The following is a 16,066-nucleotide window of genomic DNA, read 5'->3' as shown; positions in this document are numbered from 1 at the left end:
AATGCATGAAAAACTAAAAAAATATTTTATTCATTTCCTTCTCTCAACTACCACTTACTCCGAGTTTAACTATTAATCGATTCTATTTATCTCCATCATACTAATTGTTATTATATTATGTCGAGAGGCATAACACTACAGTGACACCCATCCATCTTTTTAATCCATGAGAGGCGTAACACTACATTATTAGTATATTATTTAATATTTTTATTAAGCCGAGAGGCGTAACACTACAGTGACACCCAGGTGTAACACTACAGTGACACCCATCCATCTTTTTAGTCCATGTAATTTTAATGAATAAAAATTTAAAAAATAAATTAAAAAGCAATTTTTATTATTATTTATTAAATGTAAAAAAAAATATATTTTTAAATCTAGATTTTAAAAAGCTTTTAATTTAAAAATTTATATTTTTAAATCTAGATTTTAAAAAACTTTTAATTTAAAACATTATATTTTTAAATCTAGATTTAAAAGAAGCTTCTAAAAACTTTTTTGGATTAGATATCATAAAAAAACCATTACATAGCATCAACAAAACCCGAGTTCAGCAGTATCAAGGGCACCAAGGGAAGGTGCATGCACACAAAAAAATATAGTTATCGGGCACCTCCACTATAACAGTGATGATTACATTAGATATACATATTTGTAAACGAAAATAACAGCAACAGTCTATGTAAGAAACATATGCATCAGTCGAGGAAACTGAGATTTCAACATCCGATGAAGTGTTGTTTCCTAGTGGGGGGGATCCAAGTCACCCACCCCAAGTTTCCATCCTACCACACTTCCACCTGACCATCAAGTAGGTCCTGTTTATGGGGGTGGGAGGTGCGCTCACGAATCAGGTCAGCTTCCTCTTGAGTAATCTCCATGTGTATTTGCCTACACTCGAGGTGCTTCATAAAAGCCACCAGTGCTTGCTCAAATGCAGCCTTGCCTGGTTCATCCCTCTCCCAAGTGAATCTGTGTGATAATTCATGGATGTAAACAGTAGTAGCCCCCTCCTTGATCCACCTGTCAAACTTGTTCGAGTCCAGCTTAAGTATAATAGTGACCTACATAGAAATAGAGTAAACAATGAGTCTCCTAAGAGACTCAATGAGGTGCCTGGTATTGTTATTAAAGATGTCATCATTATGATACTTCCATATAAACCAAAGAACTTCCAAAGAAAAATAAGACCAAAAGATATTTGCAATTCTCCTACAGCCCTTGATATAGCCTAGATTAACATCTATGTATTCAAAAGAAACATATTCCAAGTTAAAACCAAACAATCTCCATATTTCTTTTGCAAAATGGCATTCAAAAAATATATGTTTCACAGTTTCAGGCACTTTGCATATGTTACAACTTAAGAAAGCACCCTCCTTATCTTTTATGGGGAGTTTATTTAACAGCAGGCACTAGCCAAAGAATTGCTTTTTTGGTTCATTATGAGCCATCCAAAATTTACAAAGGCTATCTTTCCAGGCCTTTCGTTCCCAGTTTAAACCCTAACATTTGTTAAGGTGTAGAAAAATGGTATCAACCTCGGTGAGTGAAGAGTAAATGCATTTGGCTTTAAGGGAAGGGAGAGGTGTGCCATCAGTCCAGCAAAGTGCAGAAGTGGGGGGGCGGAGGAGAGGGGGGTGAGAGGAGGGGAGAGCAAAGGATAAGGTCATTTTAAGTATATTATAGGTCCTGCTCTAGGATGTCGAGATAGAGAAGGTAAGTGTTAGTTCCTCCCACGATCTCAATTGGTCATTTTCAAACAGATGCTCAAAGTATTTAATACCCATATTATACTATTTCAGTACAGAACAGCCTTGGAGAGTGGCTAAAGGTTTTCCATTATGGAATAGATTCCACCATATTGATCTGTTATCAACAATATGCCCCTGTACAATGCCATTTACTTTGATATGTACCAAGTGTTTCACATGTTCCCAAGCCTTCCATAGGGACTTAAAGATATTAGATCCAGCCGGAGATACCTCAAACTGTCCAATAAGAAGGTCAAGAATGGGAAGATCTTTCCATTTCTTGGCTTTCTTAGGGACCGAGCATATAATATTATTTCTTATAAGAACTTTCCACGGCTCATTACCTTCCATGGCCTTAATAATCCACTTGGAGGCGAGGGAAATGCCCTATAGTTTCAAGTCCTTCAACCCCATCCCACCAAATAGTTTATGCATAGTGCACCATTCCCATTTCACTGCATGTTGCTTCCTAGTACCCTTGTCATCTGACCATAGGAATTCCCTAATCTGCTTTTGAACATGATTAAAGTGGTAATTCCTAAAGAGCCAAGCTGATGAGAAATAAATATTATATGAGGCCAATATTTTCTGACACACCTAGAATCTTCCAGCCAAGGAGAGGAAGTTCTTGTTCCACTTGGAGAGTTTCTTATCAGTCTTATTCCTTACCCATTCCCACATTTCTTTTAGATTTGGAAGAATAGAAAAGAGAATACCTAGATATCTTACAATTTGTGTTGGGCCTAACCATTTGAGAGAGAATTTTGAGAGCCAGTCCGGGGGGTTGTCATCCCAACCAAGGAGATTGGACTTGTGCATAGCAATCTTACTCCAAGATGCTAGGTAGAAGAGTTCAATATTTTTCAGCAGAGCAACAAGGTTATCTTCCTCAAGCTTAATTAAAAGTGCAATGTCATCAGCAAATTGAACATTACAGATTTCCTCCTTGTTAGGTAGGGAGATACCCCTAACAGGAGGAGTAATAGAGGAGTCCTTAAGCAAGTAGAACATTGCATCAGCAGCTAGGACAAATAAGGTAGGGGCCAGAGAACATCCATATCTGATGGATCTAGTTAGTGCAAAAATGGAGGACCTTATCCCATTTACTTCAACAGAAGCATTGACATCACATATCAGAGTTCTAACAATATTACAAAATCTAGGGGGGAAGCCTAATGACTAAAGCATCTGAATGATATAACCCCATTCTATCCTGTCATAGGCTTTCTCCAAATCTATGAGCAACATGGCTCCATTTTGTCCTAATTCCTTAGCCTAGTGGAGCGACTCCCAACAAGTAATTAGGTTTTCCAGTATATAACGTACTTTAACAAACCCTATTTGAGTAGTACTGACAATCTTAGGCAAGATTTTCTCCAATCTGCATGCAATCAACTTAGCTAAGATTTTGTATGACACATTCAACAGTGTGATAGGCCTCCGGTTTTTAAGTGGGGTTTTGTCACCTTCTTTAGGAATAAGCTTGATCAAACCTTGGTTAATATTTTTGCCCAAGGTACCACTGTGTATCACCTCAGTGTATAGGGAGTGAAGATCATCAACAATCCATCCAATATTTTCCTTATAAAATTCTATAGGAAACCCATCAGGGCCAGGGAATTTATCATTACTAAGAGCCAAGATAGCTTTCCTGATTTCTTCTTTTGAGATAGTCATTTCAAGTAGCCTACTATCCTCCTTATCAATAAGTTTGGGGACCAAGGACAGGACAATCTTTCTGGCATTTTCCTGTTCCTCCCTAACTGATTCAGTAGAGAACAAATCCTTGTAGAACTGAGCAAAGCACTCAAGAATCTCAGCTAGTTTAGAGAGGTTCTTATTCTACTCCCAGATGGTGTCAATTTTCTCTCTAGCTTTTTTCATCTAAAGAAGCTGGAAGAAGAATTTAGATCCTCGATCTCCAGTATCCAACCAATTTAATTTAGCCCTAGTTCTCCACCCTTTGATTTTTTGATTTTGCAATCTTCTAAGATCAATCTTGGCCCTAATAAGTTGGTTGGTGAGTGATCCATCAAGATCCCCTTGAAGTTCCAGCTCAACCACTTGGAGGGCATTATGCAGTTGTAACTCAGAGGCTGTGGCATCCTTAGCCTTCTTTTTACCCACAGCCTGGCAGAGTGAGGTCCAAGTTTTAACATTCTGGTTCCATCTGTCAATGTTGGACATTTAGCAATTACCATATTTATTAAACATTTTGACAAGACACATGGCACACTTCAGGTCCTCATCCATTAGTAGACTAGTGTTCATTCTGAAGTTCGAGCTAGGGTTTGGTGGGGCCATCCTACTATCAATTATCTTTATCCCAATCATAATAGGATGATGATATGATAATGTATATAGTATGACAACATATTGAACACCATCATCATTTTTAGCAGTTTCGAAGAAATCTTTGTTGAAATAAAATCTATCTAGCCTGCAATAGCCTCTTTTATTATATTGTTGATGATTACACCAAGTGTACCATATTGATTTATACTCTCCCTTCTTTCCTACTAAAGGATCAATCAATTTCATCTTGTTAACCATCCTTTCCCACTGCACTCTCTCAGCACCCTTCCATTCAACCTTGTTTCCTCCCTGTTTATCTCAAGCACTAACTACCATGTTGAAATCTCCTCCCAAGAACTAGGGGATATCCTCCAAGTTAGCAAGTCATTCCCACATACTCCCTCTTTCTCGGTAGTCATTGGAGGCATAAATTGAACAAATGCCAAAGGTGGAATTGTCATTCTGAATGATAGCCCATACAACCCTTGCACATGGGGATTGCCCCCATTTTGTCACCTTATTTGCCCAATTAGGGTTTAATAAAATTGCAGCTCCACCTCTTCCTTTAGGGTGATTGGTATAGAAGGGAGTGGCCTCCCTCCAAATTCATTTTAGACTAACTTCTAAGGTAAATCCCACTGATTTTAGCTCCTAGAGCATAAGACAGTCAATATCCTTGTGCATATTTAGAAATCTTTTGACCACATATTTTCTATCAGGGGCCTCAAGGCCCCTGATGTTCCATGAGATGGCTTTCAACATTAAGAAGATTGTTTAGGAGTGTCCATCGGGGACTTAAACCCCACGAAACACTTATGCCATTCCTCAGGATTAGAGAGGTAACTAGCATCAAAAGCCACTATTGAAAGTGGTCTACCTCTTTTCTTCCTAAGTTCAGAGAGTTGTTCTGGTCCCAATGACTCCTTCCTACCTGAAGTCTCCTTAGAATCCTTAGGAGATCTTTTCCTCCTTTTTTTCTTAGATTTATTCCCAGATAGGTCTTCTCCCCCATTATTAGATCCAAAATCAAAAACTCTAAGATCTGGGGAAAGTGGATTATCCCCACCATTGTTGATAACCTCAAAGTCATCAGATTTCAAACAAAGTCCAATACCATGAACATCCCCTATGGTATGGTCGGAAGGGAGGATGGTAAGCCCCATATCCCCATCAATGTCACCAGATGTCAACTCAAGGGGTTTGGTAGGGCTTTGTGCTCCCTCGCCCTCAACCTTGGTCTCCAAGGGAGTATATGAAAGAGAAACAATGGGATGAATGTTCATCTCCCCAGGAATGTCACAATTGCCCATACATTCAAACCCTAGAGGGGATTGACTTACAATACAGATGTCATTGGTGGTATCTTGAGCACCACCATCATCCCCTTTGATCAACTTATGGAGGAAGGGCATGGTATAGGACTCAATCTCTTTTTTCTAATTACTTAATAATAGTTCAAGTTGTTTTCTATGTTCTATAGCCATTTTCAATTTTTCAAGGATAATTTGTTGTGCATTTTGAGTTCTGGGTCCACCATTAGTAGTGGAAAATCCAACCACATCAGATTCCAGTGGGATAGAGACACTGGTAGCCGAATTGGCCTCTTTTAGGGCCTTTTGATATTTAACTAAACTCTCAGCAATCGAGGGAGGAGCACTGGAGGGATTAGGGCAATCTTGTGGGTAGTAGCTAGATAGTGGGGGGTCAGGGCTGGGTGGAGGTGGTGGGTCGAGAAAGTTAGGATGTGAAGGGTTGGGGGGATGGGAAGTGAAGATTCAAGGTGCAATGGGTAAGGAGTAGGATCAGTCTATCTAGGGTTTGAGGGGTCTTCTGAGGCAAAATGTAGAGGATATCGAGCAGAGGCCTTCTTGGAAGGAGCAAAGTTTTTTCCCCCCAATAGAGGCCAATTTTTTAAGAAGTGCCCACTTCTTCTGCACTTATGACATGTATTAACTCCCCCCAAATACTCTAAGGGACATGAGGGTAAGTGCACCAAGATGGTGAACAGAAAAGTGGCCACATGCAAAAAAAAAAAATTAAAATTTTGCATAACCCGTGCATGTTCTGGAAATTCAAAAACGTGCTAGGCTTGGTAACACCAAGCCTAGCAAAAACCAATTAAAAAAAATAAGTTCCTCAAAACCCATATGGGTTTTGAGGAACATTATATTTTATAATAAAAAATCAAAAGTTCCTCAAAACCCGTACGGGTTTTGAGGAAAATTATATTTTATAGTAAAAAATCAAAAGTTCCTCAAAACCCGTGCTGGTTTTGAGGAACATTATATTTTATAGTAAAAAATTAAAATTTCCTCAAAACCCATATTGGTTTTGAGGAACATTATATTTTATAATAAAAAATGAAAAGTTTCTCAAAACGCGTATGGGTTTTGAGGAACATTATACTTTTTAGAAACTCGCGGGTTATGCAAAACTATAAGTTGTTGTCTTAGTTTTGCATAACCCGTAAGAGAGAGAGAGAGAGAGAGAGAGAGAGAGAGAGAGAGAGAGAGAGAGAGAGAGAGAGAGAGAGAGTAGGATAAGGAGAGGGGGATGGAGGGAGGGAGAGAGAGAAGGAGAGAGGGAGAGAGAGAGGGAGATTGGGAAAAGGAGATGGGGAGAGGGAGAGGGAGAGAGAGGGAGATTCAGAAAAGCAGAGGGGGAGAGGGAGAGAGAGGGAGATTGGGAAAAGGAGAGAGAGAGAGAGAGAGAGAGAGAGAGAGAGAGAGAGAGAGAGAGAGAGAATAGGATTAAGAGAGAGAGAGGAAGAGAGAGAGAGAGAGAGAGAGAGAGAGTAGGGAGTAGGAAGAGAGGGATAGAATAGGATAAGGAGAGGGGGACAGAGAGAGTTAGAGACAAAGAGAGAAGGGGATAGGAAGAGAGGGAGAGATAGGGAGAGAGAGAGAGAGAGAGAGAGAGAGAGAGAGAGAGAGAGAGAGAGAGAGAGAGAGGGAGGGAGATTGGGAAAAGGAGAGGGGGAGAGGGAGAGAGATAGGGAGATTGGGAAAAGGAGAGAGAGAGAGAGAGAGAGAGAGTAGGGGGAGAGGGGGTAAGAGAGAATAGGGGATAGGAAGAGAGGGAGAGAATAGGATAAGGAGAGAGAGAGAGAGAGAGAGAGAGGGGAATAAGAGAGAGAATAGGGGATAGGAAGAGAGAGATAATAAGGAGAGGCAAAGGGAATTTGGGAAAAGGAGAGGGGGAGAGAGAAAGGGAAATTGGGAGGGAGGGAGGGAGAGAGAGAGAGAGAGAGAGAGAGAGAGAGGGGGGAGGGAGATGGAGGGAGATTAAGAAAAGGAGAGGCGGAGAGGGAGAGAGAGGGAGATTGGGAAAAGGAGAGAGAGAGAGAGAGAGAGAGAGAGAGAGAGAGAGAGAGAGAGAGAGAGAGAGAGAGAAGGAGAAGGAGAAAAGGGTGAGAGACTCGATAGAGAGAGAAGTGTGAGGGGGAGAGAGATGAGATAGAAGTCAAGGAGGATAATTAGGGCTTAAAATAGACAAATATAGTGATGGGGAAGGAATATGAGAGAGAGGAAAATAAGTGATAGATATATGTATATATAACTATAGATATGCATATATACATACATAAACACATACTATATATGTATGTTTGTACATATGTGTAGTAAATGCTAAGTTTACAAGCATACATTATTATGTCTCCATAACCCGTACGGGTTTTGTGAAACACAAAATAATGGTTTTAGTTCTACATAACCCATACGGGTTATGTAGATCTATGAATAGTACTTTTTGTTTTCAAAACCCATGCAAGTTATGAAGAACTATAAATAGTACTTTTTGTTTTTCAAAACCCGTGCGGGTTATGAAGAACTGTGAATAGTACTTTTTTTTTTCAAAACCCATGCGGGTTTTGGCTTGGTAAGAGGGTTGGAAAATGACCCTAAGGCTTGCAAGCCCATTTTCCACCCATTTTTGTCCCTTTACACGTTTTTTCATCTTCTAACATTATTTCTCGACTTTGTCATCATCAAGTTTACAAATGATCAATTGGGTATCTCTAAAATTACCACCATAATCTCACACGTCTTCTCAGTTTTCTGACCATATAATGTTTTCTATTTTTGGACAACATTAGCATAGTAAACTTTAATTTTCTTTACCAGTTCCTTGACAGTCCTCACAGACATATGTCTACCATTTTTTTTAAAAAAATTTATATACTTGATTAAATTCAAAATAAATTACATATTATTGTTCTACACTATATTATATACACTTTTAAAAAAAGAAGTTTTCATTTTCAATTATTTTGATGCAAGTTATGCCCAACGCACGAACAAGTACCAAATTTTCAGGATGCGGTCACTTCAAAAAATCATAAAAATAAAAAAAATACTCAACAGAAAATTACAAACAAATACACAACTTCTAGATCTCACTCTTGCCTATCATCCTACCAAAGGGGTTTGCAAACTAGTAAATCTAACTATATATTTTGTGCAGCGCACGAAAACAGCTATGTTATGTTTTTCTGAAAAAATCAGGAACAATTTTTTGTGCATGAAAGGTTTGACCCTCGTAATCTTATCCAATTTTTTAAAAAAATAGTAGTTTAGAAACTAGATCCAGAGCACTACAATTCTTATTATTTTCTTAACTCCTAGTTTTTAGTGCATGACCTTCAAATATCTCTTTGAAGTTCAGGTTTACCCGTTTTCAAAAAAAAAGTGGCCACTTATACCCCCCTTTTTGTTCACCATCTTGATTCACTTACCCATGAAAATAACTGGTTTTCAATACAGATATCAATTTCAGAGGGTACAATCGAGCTAGGATTGAAGGCAATGAGTACCCTCGCATTCATATGGGGTAATAAAGCAGCAGAAGAATCAATTTTAATCACTTTGCCTAGAGGCTTGGTAATTTTTGAGATACAGTTCCATAAGAATGAAGGAACATTTTTAATAACGACTCATTTAGGGTTAGATAGTGCTATGATTTCCTCATTACATGCAACAGGAGTCCAAGGAACGACCCTAAAACAAGCAATTCCTACATTCCAAAATTGCTTATCGAGAACTTTCTTCTATGTTTCTTTATCATTGAAAAAAATAAGGAATAACCCTTTTTGTAACATTCTACAAAAAGAAAAATGAATGCCAAGTTTTGTACACCAAATATCTTGAAACCATCTATTTAAATATTGTCTAGATGACATTCTATCTACATCAAGGGCTGCTAAAAAAATCACAGAATCCCTAATTCTAGAAATTTCCTTAGAAATGCATTCAGTCATGGAAGTATTAGGTTTAATGACAACTCTTGGAGCCGAGGCAACCTCACCTTCTTCGCGAGCCTGGCTTGTTGCTGCATCGTGAAGGACCTCCGGCTCGAACCTCGCATCCTCCGGGAAAGTCGTGCAGTGTCCTTCAACGGCTTGGCGGAATGATTTCTTCACTTCGTTATTGCTCTGGTTGGTGTTAATACCAACCCCAACCCTATTTTTCTCCATTAATGGAGACACGAGCAGAAGTAAATGCGAGGGCCTCCCGGTAAGCTTGGGAGCCCCCGAACAGAGAGCCAACTTGTAGCCAAGGACCGTTCGTATTCATCCTTGGTTGCAGAGCCAGATGCCGCCTCAATCGAATTATAATCTCTTTTTCGAAGCTTCTAAAAACTTCTATTTTTTTTATGTAAATCATTTCATATTAAAAAATTATACTAAATTTTAATCATATGAAATTAATTAATATATATTAATTTTTTCATGTAAATCATTTCATATTAAAAAATAAGTCTAAATTTTAATCATATGAAATTAATTAATATATATTAATCATATGAAATTAATTAATCTATACTAAAGTAAAGATCTTTTAAATCAATTAAACTCAGAGTTAGTGCGAAGTCAATTAAACTCAAAGTTAGTGTGAAGTCAATTAAACTCAAGGTTAGTGAGGAGTTGACAGATGGAAGTGAATTGATTCATTAGTTAAACTAGACTACATTATTATTATTATTATATTATCATATATTTGTATATTTGTATTTTATATTTATTCTTATTTTTATTATGAAGATAGACAAAATTGAAGAGTTGAAAAACCGAAGTGAAGATACTAAAATACTATTAAAAAAATGTTATTTAAAAAAAATTAATACCAAAAAATATATATATATATTAACCTAATTTTTTTTATATTTTATTCATTGAACAGAGCATAAGACAGCTGAATCTACACAGCGAATTTTATATTCTGTTTTATTGAAAAAAACTTAACGCCACAGAATCTACACAAAGAAAATCATATTCAATTCGATTAAATAAAACAAAACAAATGAGAATGGAATCTGCATGAAGACAAGTTAACTCAGCTTAACTGCAGTTTCGTGCAAGCCAATCCTTGCCCCACGAAAAATGTGACTTCCACGGTAGTTGGCGCATAATGATTGCAACTCCTCCACTCCCACTTCCACTCCAACTCTTACCTGAAAAACCTCCGATAAAAATTAACTCAACCAAAAAAACCCACAGATAAAGATAGATTAACCACAACTTAGACCAAAGATAACGTGAAGAGATTCCAATAAATTGTCTAGTTGAGCTTCTGAATCTAAAAAAATTTCCTTCTCCACTGTTTCTCAGGATGGCAAAGTGGGCAGCGCTATGGATTCTAGCTTTTGCATTTGCAGCCGCCGCCAACGGAGAACCAGTTGAAAAAAAGACGTATATTGTTCATATGGCACAGTGGCAGATGCCAGAATCGTATGCCACCCACGAGCACTGGCACACATCAATGGCGGAAAACTTATCTGCGGAGCTTCTTTATCACTACAACCAGGTTTTCCACGGATTTGCGGCGCGAATGACGGCGGCTCAAGCGGAAACTCTGAAGAAATCCCATGGCGTCCTCTCAGTTTACGAGGAAACGGTCTCTGAGCTTCACACGACCCACACGCCCGATTTTCTGGGCCTGAGCTCCAACGCCGGATTATGGCCGGAGTCGGAATTCGGCGACGACATTATTGTGGGTGTTCTCGACACAGGCGTTTCGCCGGAAAGTGAGAGCTTCGATGATAAGGGGTTTGGTCCCGTGAGGGGCAAATGGAAGGGCGAGTGCGCCGGCGGGGAGAATTTCAAATGCAGTCAGAAGCTCATCGGAGCAAGATTTTACCGGCGGGGATCGGATGGTTCAGGGAACAACAATGAAGCGCAATCTGCCCGTGATACTGAAGGGCACGGCACACACACTTCGTCTACCGCCGCCGGCGGTTTTGTGAGAAATGCGAGTATTTTCGGGTATGCGAGCGGGACTGCCCGGGGAATGGCGGCGCAGGCAAGGATTGCGGCTTACAAGGTGTGCTGGGGAAATGGGTGTTATGATTCGGATATTCTGGCCGCCATGGACCAGGCTGTTGCAGATGGGGTTGATGTCCTTTCGCTTTCTTTGGGCGGTACCGTAGGGGCATATTACAGGGACTCCATTGCAATTGGTGCTTTTGGTGCTACTGAAAATGGCGTTTTTGTTTCGTGCTCTGCGGGTAATAGTGGGCCTGGGAGCTTTACTCTTTCTAATGTTGCGCCCTGGATTATGACCGTGGGGGCTAGTACTTTGGATCGGGATTTTCCGGCCTATGCAATTCTTGGTGATGAAAAATGGTACCGTGGGGTTTCTCTTTCTGCTGGATCGAGACTGCCTAAGGGTATGTTGGATTTGGTTTATGCGGGAAATGTTAGCGCTAATGGGTCTCAGCAGTCGAATCTTTGCATGTCGGGTACACTGGATCGTAAGCTTGTGAAGGGTAAGATTGTTCTGTGTGACCGTGGGGTAAATGCTAGGGTGGAGAAAGGTGCGGTTGTTAAGGCTGCAGGTGGGCTTGCCATGATTCTTGCTAATTCGGATGATGAAGGCGCTGAGCTCGTGGCTGATGCGCATCTGCTGCCTGCTACGACTGTTTCGGGTGAGATGCATGTCTTTCTTGACTGATTTTTTTTGAATTAAATCATAGCCTGTGTGAAATCTGGTATGCAGTGAACCTCTCGATGGTTGAGTCATTGCAAATTGATGGTCATATGTTTGAAATTCAATTAATAAGTTAGGTGTAGAGTAGGAGCTCCAGGCAAAGAAATTTTAGAAATGCTAGTAGATCTACTTCAAGTTTTGAAATGTTTAGGTGTTTAATATGAAAACATATTAATAGGTCGGTTTTTGATGAAGAAGTTATTCGATTTGAGATGAAAGGGTCTAAACAAGTGAAATCTTAGAGTGTGATGTTTAAACTTGCCCAACACCAATGGATACCAATTAACTATCTTAATTGTATAGGTGGCTCGATTAAATTCATATTGAGAGAAACCTTAATGAATTCTAGTTGAACCACCTAAACAAATGAAAGCTTAGTGTGTGATGTTTAACTTTCCCAACGCATCACCAATCTCCCAATGGATATACCAATAGTGCTCTAAGCTTTTGATCCTCCAAATGGGGTATGGGGTTAGTGTTGTTTGTAGTTCTTATTCCCCAAATCTTTATTGGTCAAAACCTCTCTTCTTATTGAATTCAATTAATAAGTTGCAATGTAGAGTAGGACCTCTTAAGTGTAGTGAAGAAACTCTAAAAGCTAATATTTTGACTTTAACAAACCACTTCAAGTTTTTGAATTGTTTAGGTGCTTTGTGTGAAATCATACTAATAGATGGACCTTAATGAAGAAGTTAATGTGATTTAAGATGAATGACATAAACAAGTGAAAACTTAGAGTGCAATGTTCAAACTTACCCAACACTAATTTGGTCAAAACTTATTTGATGTTTAAACTTACCCAACACCAATAGACACCAATTAACAATCTTAATTGTCTAGGTGGTTGGTCTAAAATCATACTAGTAGATGGATCTTAATAAGGAAGATATGTGACTTTTGCTAAACCACCTAAATAAATCAAAGCATAAAATGTGATGTTTAAAAAATATTAAAAAGTACCAATTAACTACATCATCAACGACTTTTAGGTGACAAAGGTAGGAGATACACATTTTTTTGAAAGCTCTTCTTTAAAAGTTATTCTTTAGGTGGGTGGATAGCCACACCAATGTTATGTCAATACTTATCTTCAAAAAGATTCCTCTAAATTTTAAAAAGCAACTAATCATGTGATGTCAGATCTGCACCATTAAACATGACTTAATGCACACCTATTGGTTTTACATTAGATAATAGTCTTCACATGTTTAATGGTGCACACATATTTGGTCATACTTTAGATAAAGATTTTGAAAACAAATTTTTGAAATAGAAACTTTGACAAATCAATTATATACAAAATTGAAAGTATTTTGAAATATCTACATAAACACAAAAATTATGTACAAAATTGAAAGTATTTTGAAATATCTACATAAACACAAAAATTAGTTAAAGTGCACATATTGATCCATCTCCCCTACTAATAATGCTCTAAGCTTTTGATCCTCTAAATGGGTATTGGGTTGGTGTTCTGTGTACTTCTTATTCCCCGAATCTTCATTGATCAGAACCTCGTGGGAATTTTAAGCTTTGTGATGAGTTGTCTCCATATCTATATCTTATGGTTGCTATTCCCTGTGAGCTGTTTGGTCTGGAACGTACGAAACTTCCAAAAACGTCGTCTTTTCAGACAAGAGACCTAAAATTCTGACAAGAACATACTCTTTTTGGCAATATCAAACAAATTGACTGGAGAGGCCTAAATGCACTCCAAACTCCCTGGAATGAACCTGCACCTCACATAGGGAACGCCACAGTTACCTAATCTCAGAAACAATTTGGGATTTTAAAAATTTTTCTCCCTTTACATAATCTCTGAAATGATTGAGATTTTTCTATCTTTACATAATTTCTGAAATGATTGGGATTTTTCTATCTTTACCTAATCTCTGAAATGATTTGGGATTTTTTTCTCTCTTTGTATAAACACCTAACTTCCAAAATCTCCTGTTTATTCTTACAGCAAAGGACGGGAACACCATAAAGGAGTACATATTTTCCACAAAATCCCCAAAAGCAACAATCGGCTTCAACGGCACAATCCTGGGCGTAAAGCCGGCGCCGGCAATGGCCGCCTTCAGTTCTCGAGGTCCAAGTTCCGTAACCCCACAAATCCTAAAACCAGACATTACAGCACCAGGCGTGAACATTCTAGCAGCGTGGACGCCCAATGCGGGTCCCACAGGACTCTCCTCAGATAACCGACGGGTCCCTTTCAACATCATCTCGGGCACCTCCATGTCCTGCCCGCATGTCAGTGGCCTGGCGGCGCTGCTCAAAGCAGCCAATCCTGACTGGAGCCCCGCCGCCATAAAGTCCGCCCTCATGACCACCGCCTATTCAACCGATAACGCCGGTCATCCAATCCTCGACATAGCAACTGGCAATCCATCCACGCCCTTCGATCACGGCGCCGGCCACGCGGACCCACAAACAGCCCTCCATCCTGGCCTCGTATATGATCTCACCGCAGAAGACTATCTCCACTTTCTCTGCAGCATAAATTACACAGACTACCAGATCAAAATCCTTGCCCGCCGGAATTTCACGTGCCCGGGAAACAATCCAATTACGTTCCCGGAAAAGCTGAATTACCCGTCCTTCGTCGTGATCTTCACATCTCCGGTCGTCGAACTCACGCGGACGGTCACCAACGTGGGACCTGCCGGTTCCACGTATAAATTCTCGGTTTCTCTGCCCGCCACTGTAGCCGCAGAGGTCGAACCCGCGACGCTGTCGTTTTCAGAAACGGGTGAGAAAAGGAGCTATACGGTTAAGTTTACCTCCAAGTCCAACTCTGCTGACTGGACTTTCGGGTCTCTGACGTGGACCGATGGGAAGCACTCTGTCCGGAGTCCGATTGCAATAACGTCCGAGTAAGCAATGCCGAATCTCTTGGATTTCTTGAAATTGATGACTTGTCAATTTGATCGATTCTTTTTTATTCAAGAAATGTACCAAATTCTTTATGTTATCCATGTCATTGAATAATAATTTGTGGGGAAGTTGAATAAAAAATAAGAAAATGATGACGGCCGTATGACGAAGATTGTGGTAAAATTTATATACAGGATTCCTCTGGAGAAACGACAAGGAAGGTTGCGTGCATCTCACTGAAAGTTACGTTTGCGGAGACGCCAAGCCAAAATCAAAAATAACAGTTGAAAAAACAAAAATAGAAAACATTTGGTGGGAAGTCATTTTTGTTGTATACGACAAGGCATTAAATTGTATTGGTAGTTTAAAAACTATAATATTTGTTTTAGATATGGCGAATCACACTATTTATTTTTAATATTTTATGGAAAATATTTTGTTTTTCTATTATATTATTGTAATTTTCCATATAAAATAATGTATGCATGCATTTGAGGAATTCAGTTTTTTTTTTTCTTTTTTTCATTTATTATTAATGGTAAAATGTTTTTATTGTATATTTATATTTTTTAATTGTCTTAAGATGCTTTTCATCTTTTATTATTATAATAATATTTGTTTTTTTTATTGGTAATGGGTCGAAGCCTATAAGATGTACATACCCTACCCTCTTGTGGGATTTGACTTTGTGACCTCTCTTTTAAGAGAACAAGTTCTCCACCACTAAGCCAACTCAGGTTGTACTATAATAATATTTGTTTTTATTTACATTGAAGATAATAATAAATCATGAATATTCTTCTAATGTAGAATTGTTAAAACATTTATTATAAAGTATGAGAAAGGTGAATACTAGCATATCTATCTTTAGAAGAATGTAGGCAAAGTAGGAAGATATCATATTTGTTCATCATTCTACTACTTAAAAAATTATTATTTTATTATATTATTCCAAAAAGAAATCTATTAAGATATTATTATTATTATTATTATTATTAAAAACTCACGCTCAAAGTAAGTGTGAATTGAGAAGAGAAAGTGAAAGATAAAATAATATAAATAAAAGAAATGGTAAATACAATTAAAAGAATAGTTTTAATTTATAGGTAATATGTGAGTACATTATTAGTTTAATATACTTAGTTTTTT

At 38.5% G+C, this 16,066-nt stretch overlaps 1 protein-coding gene across 1 annotated transcript; it reads left to right on the top strand.

Moving 5' to 3' along the window:
* The first annotated feature begins 10,504 nt into the window (after positions 1 to 10,504).
* On the top strand, positions 10,505 to 15,367 carry LOC131038847 (subtilisin-like protease SBT1.7). The gene is made up of 3 exons (XM_057971406.2): positions 10,505 to 11,975; positions 14,004 to 14,916; positions 15,112 to 15,367. Exons 1-3 carry the CDS (start codon positions 10,661 to 10,663, stop codon positions 15,155 to 15,157), a joined length of 2,274 nt encoding a protein of 757 aa, XP_057827389.2. The 5' UTR covers positions 10,505 to 10,660; the 3' UTR covers positions 15,158 to 15,367.
* The last annotated feature ends 699 nt before the right edge of the window (positions 15,368 to 16,066 follow it).

The sequence above is a fragment of the Cryptomeria japonica genome, chromosome 9 (genome assembly GCF_030272615.1).
Source record: "Cryptomeria japonica chromosome 9, Sugi_1.0, whole genome shotgun sequence".
NCBI lineage: Eukaryota > Viridiplantae > Streptophyta > Pinopsida > Cupressales > Cupressaceae > Cryptomeria > Cryptomeria japonica.
Note: the sequence above shows the minus strand (reverse complement) of the source record. Positions and strands in the feature narration are given on the sequence as shown.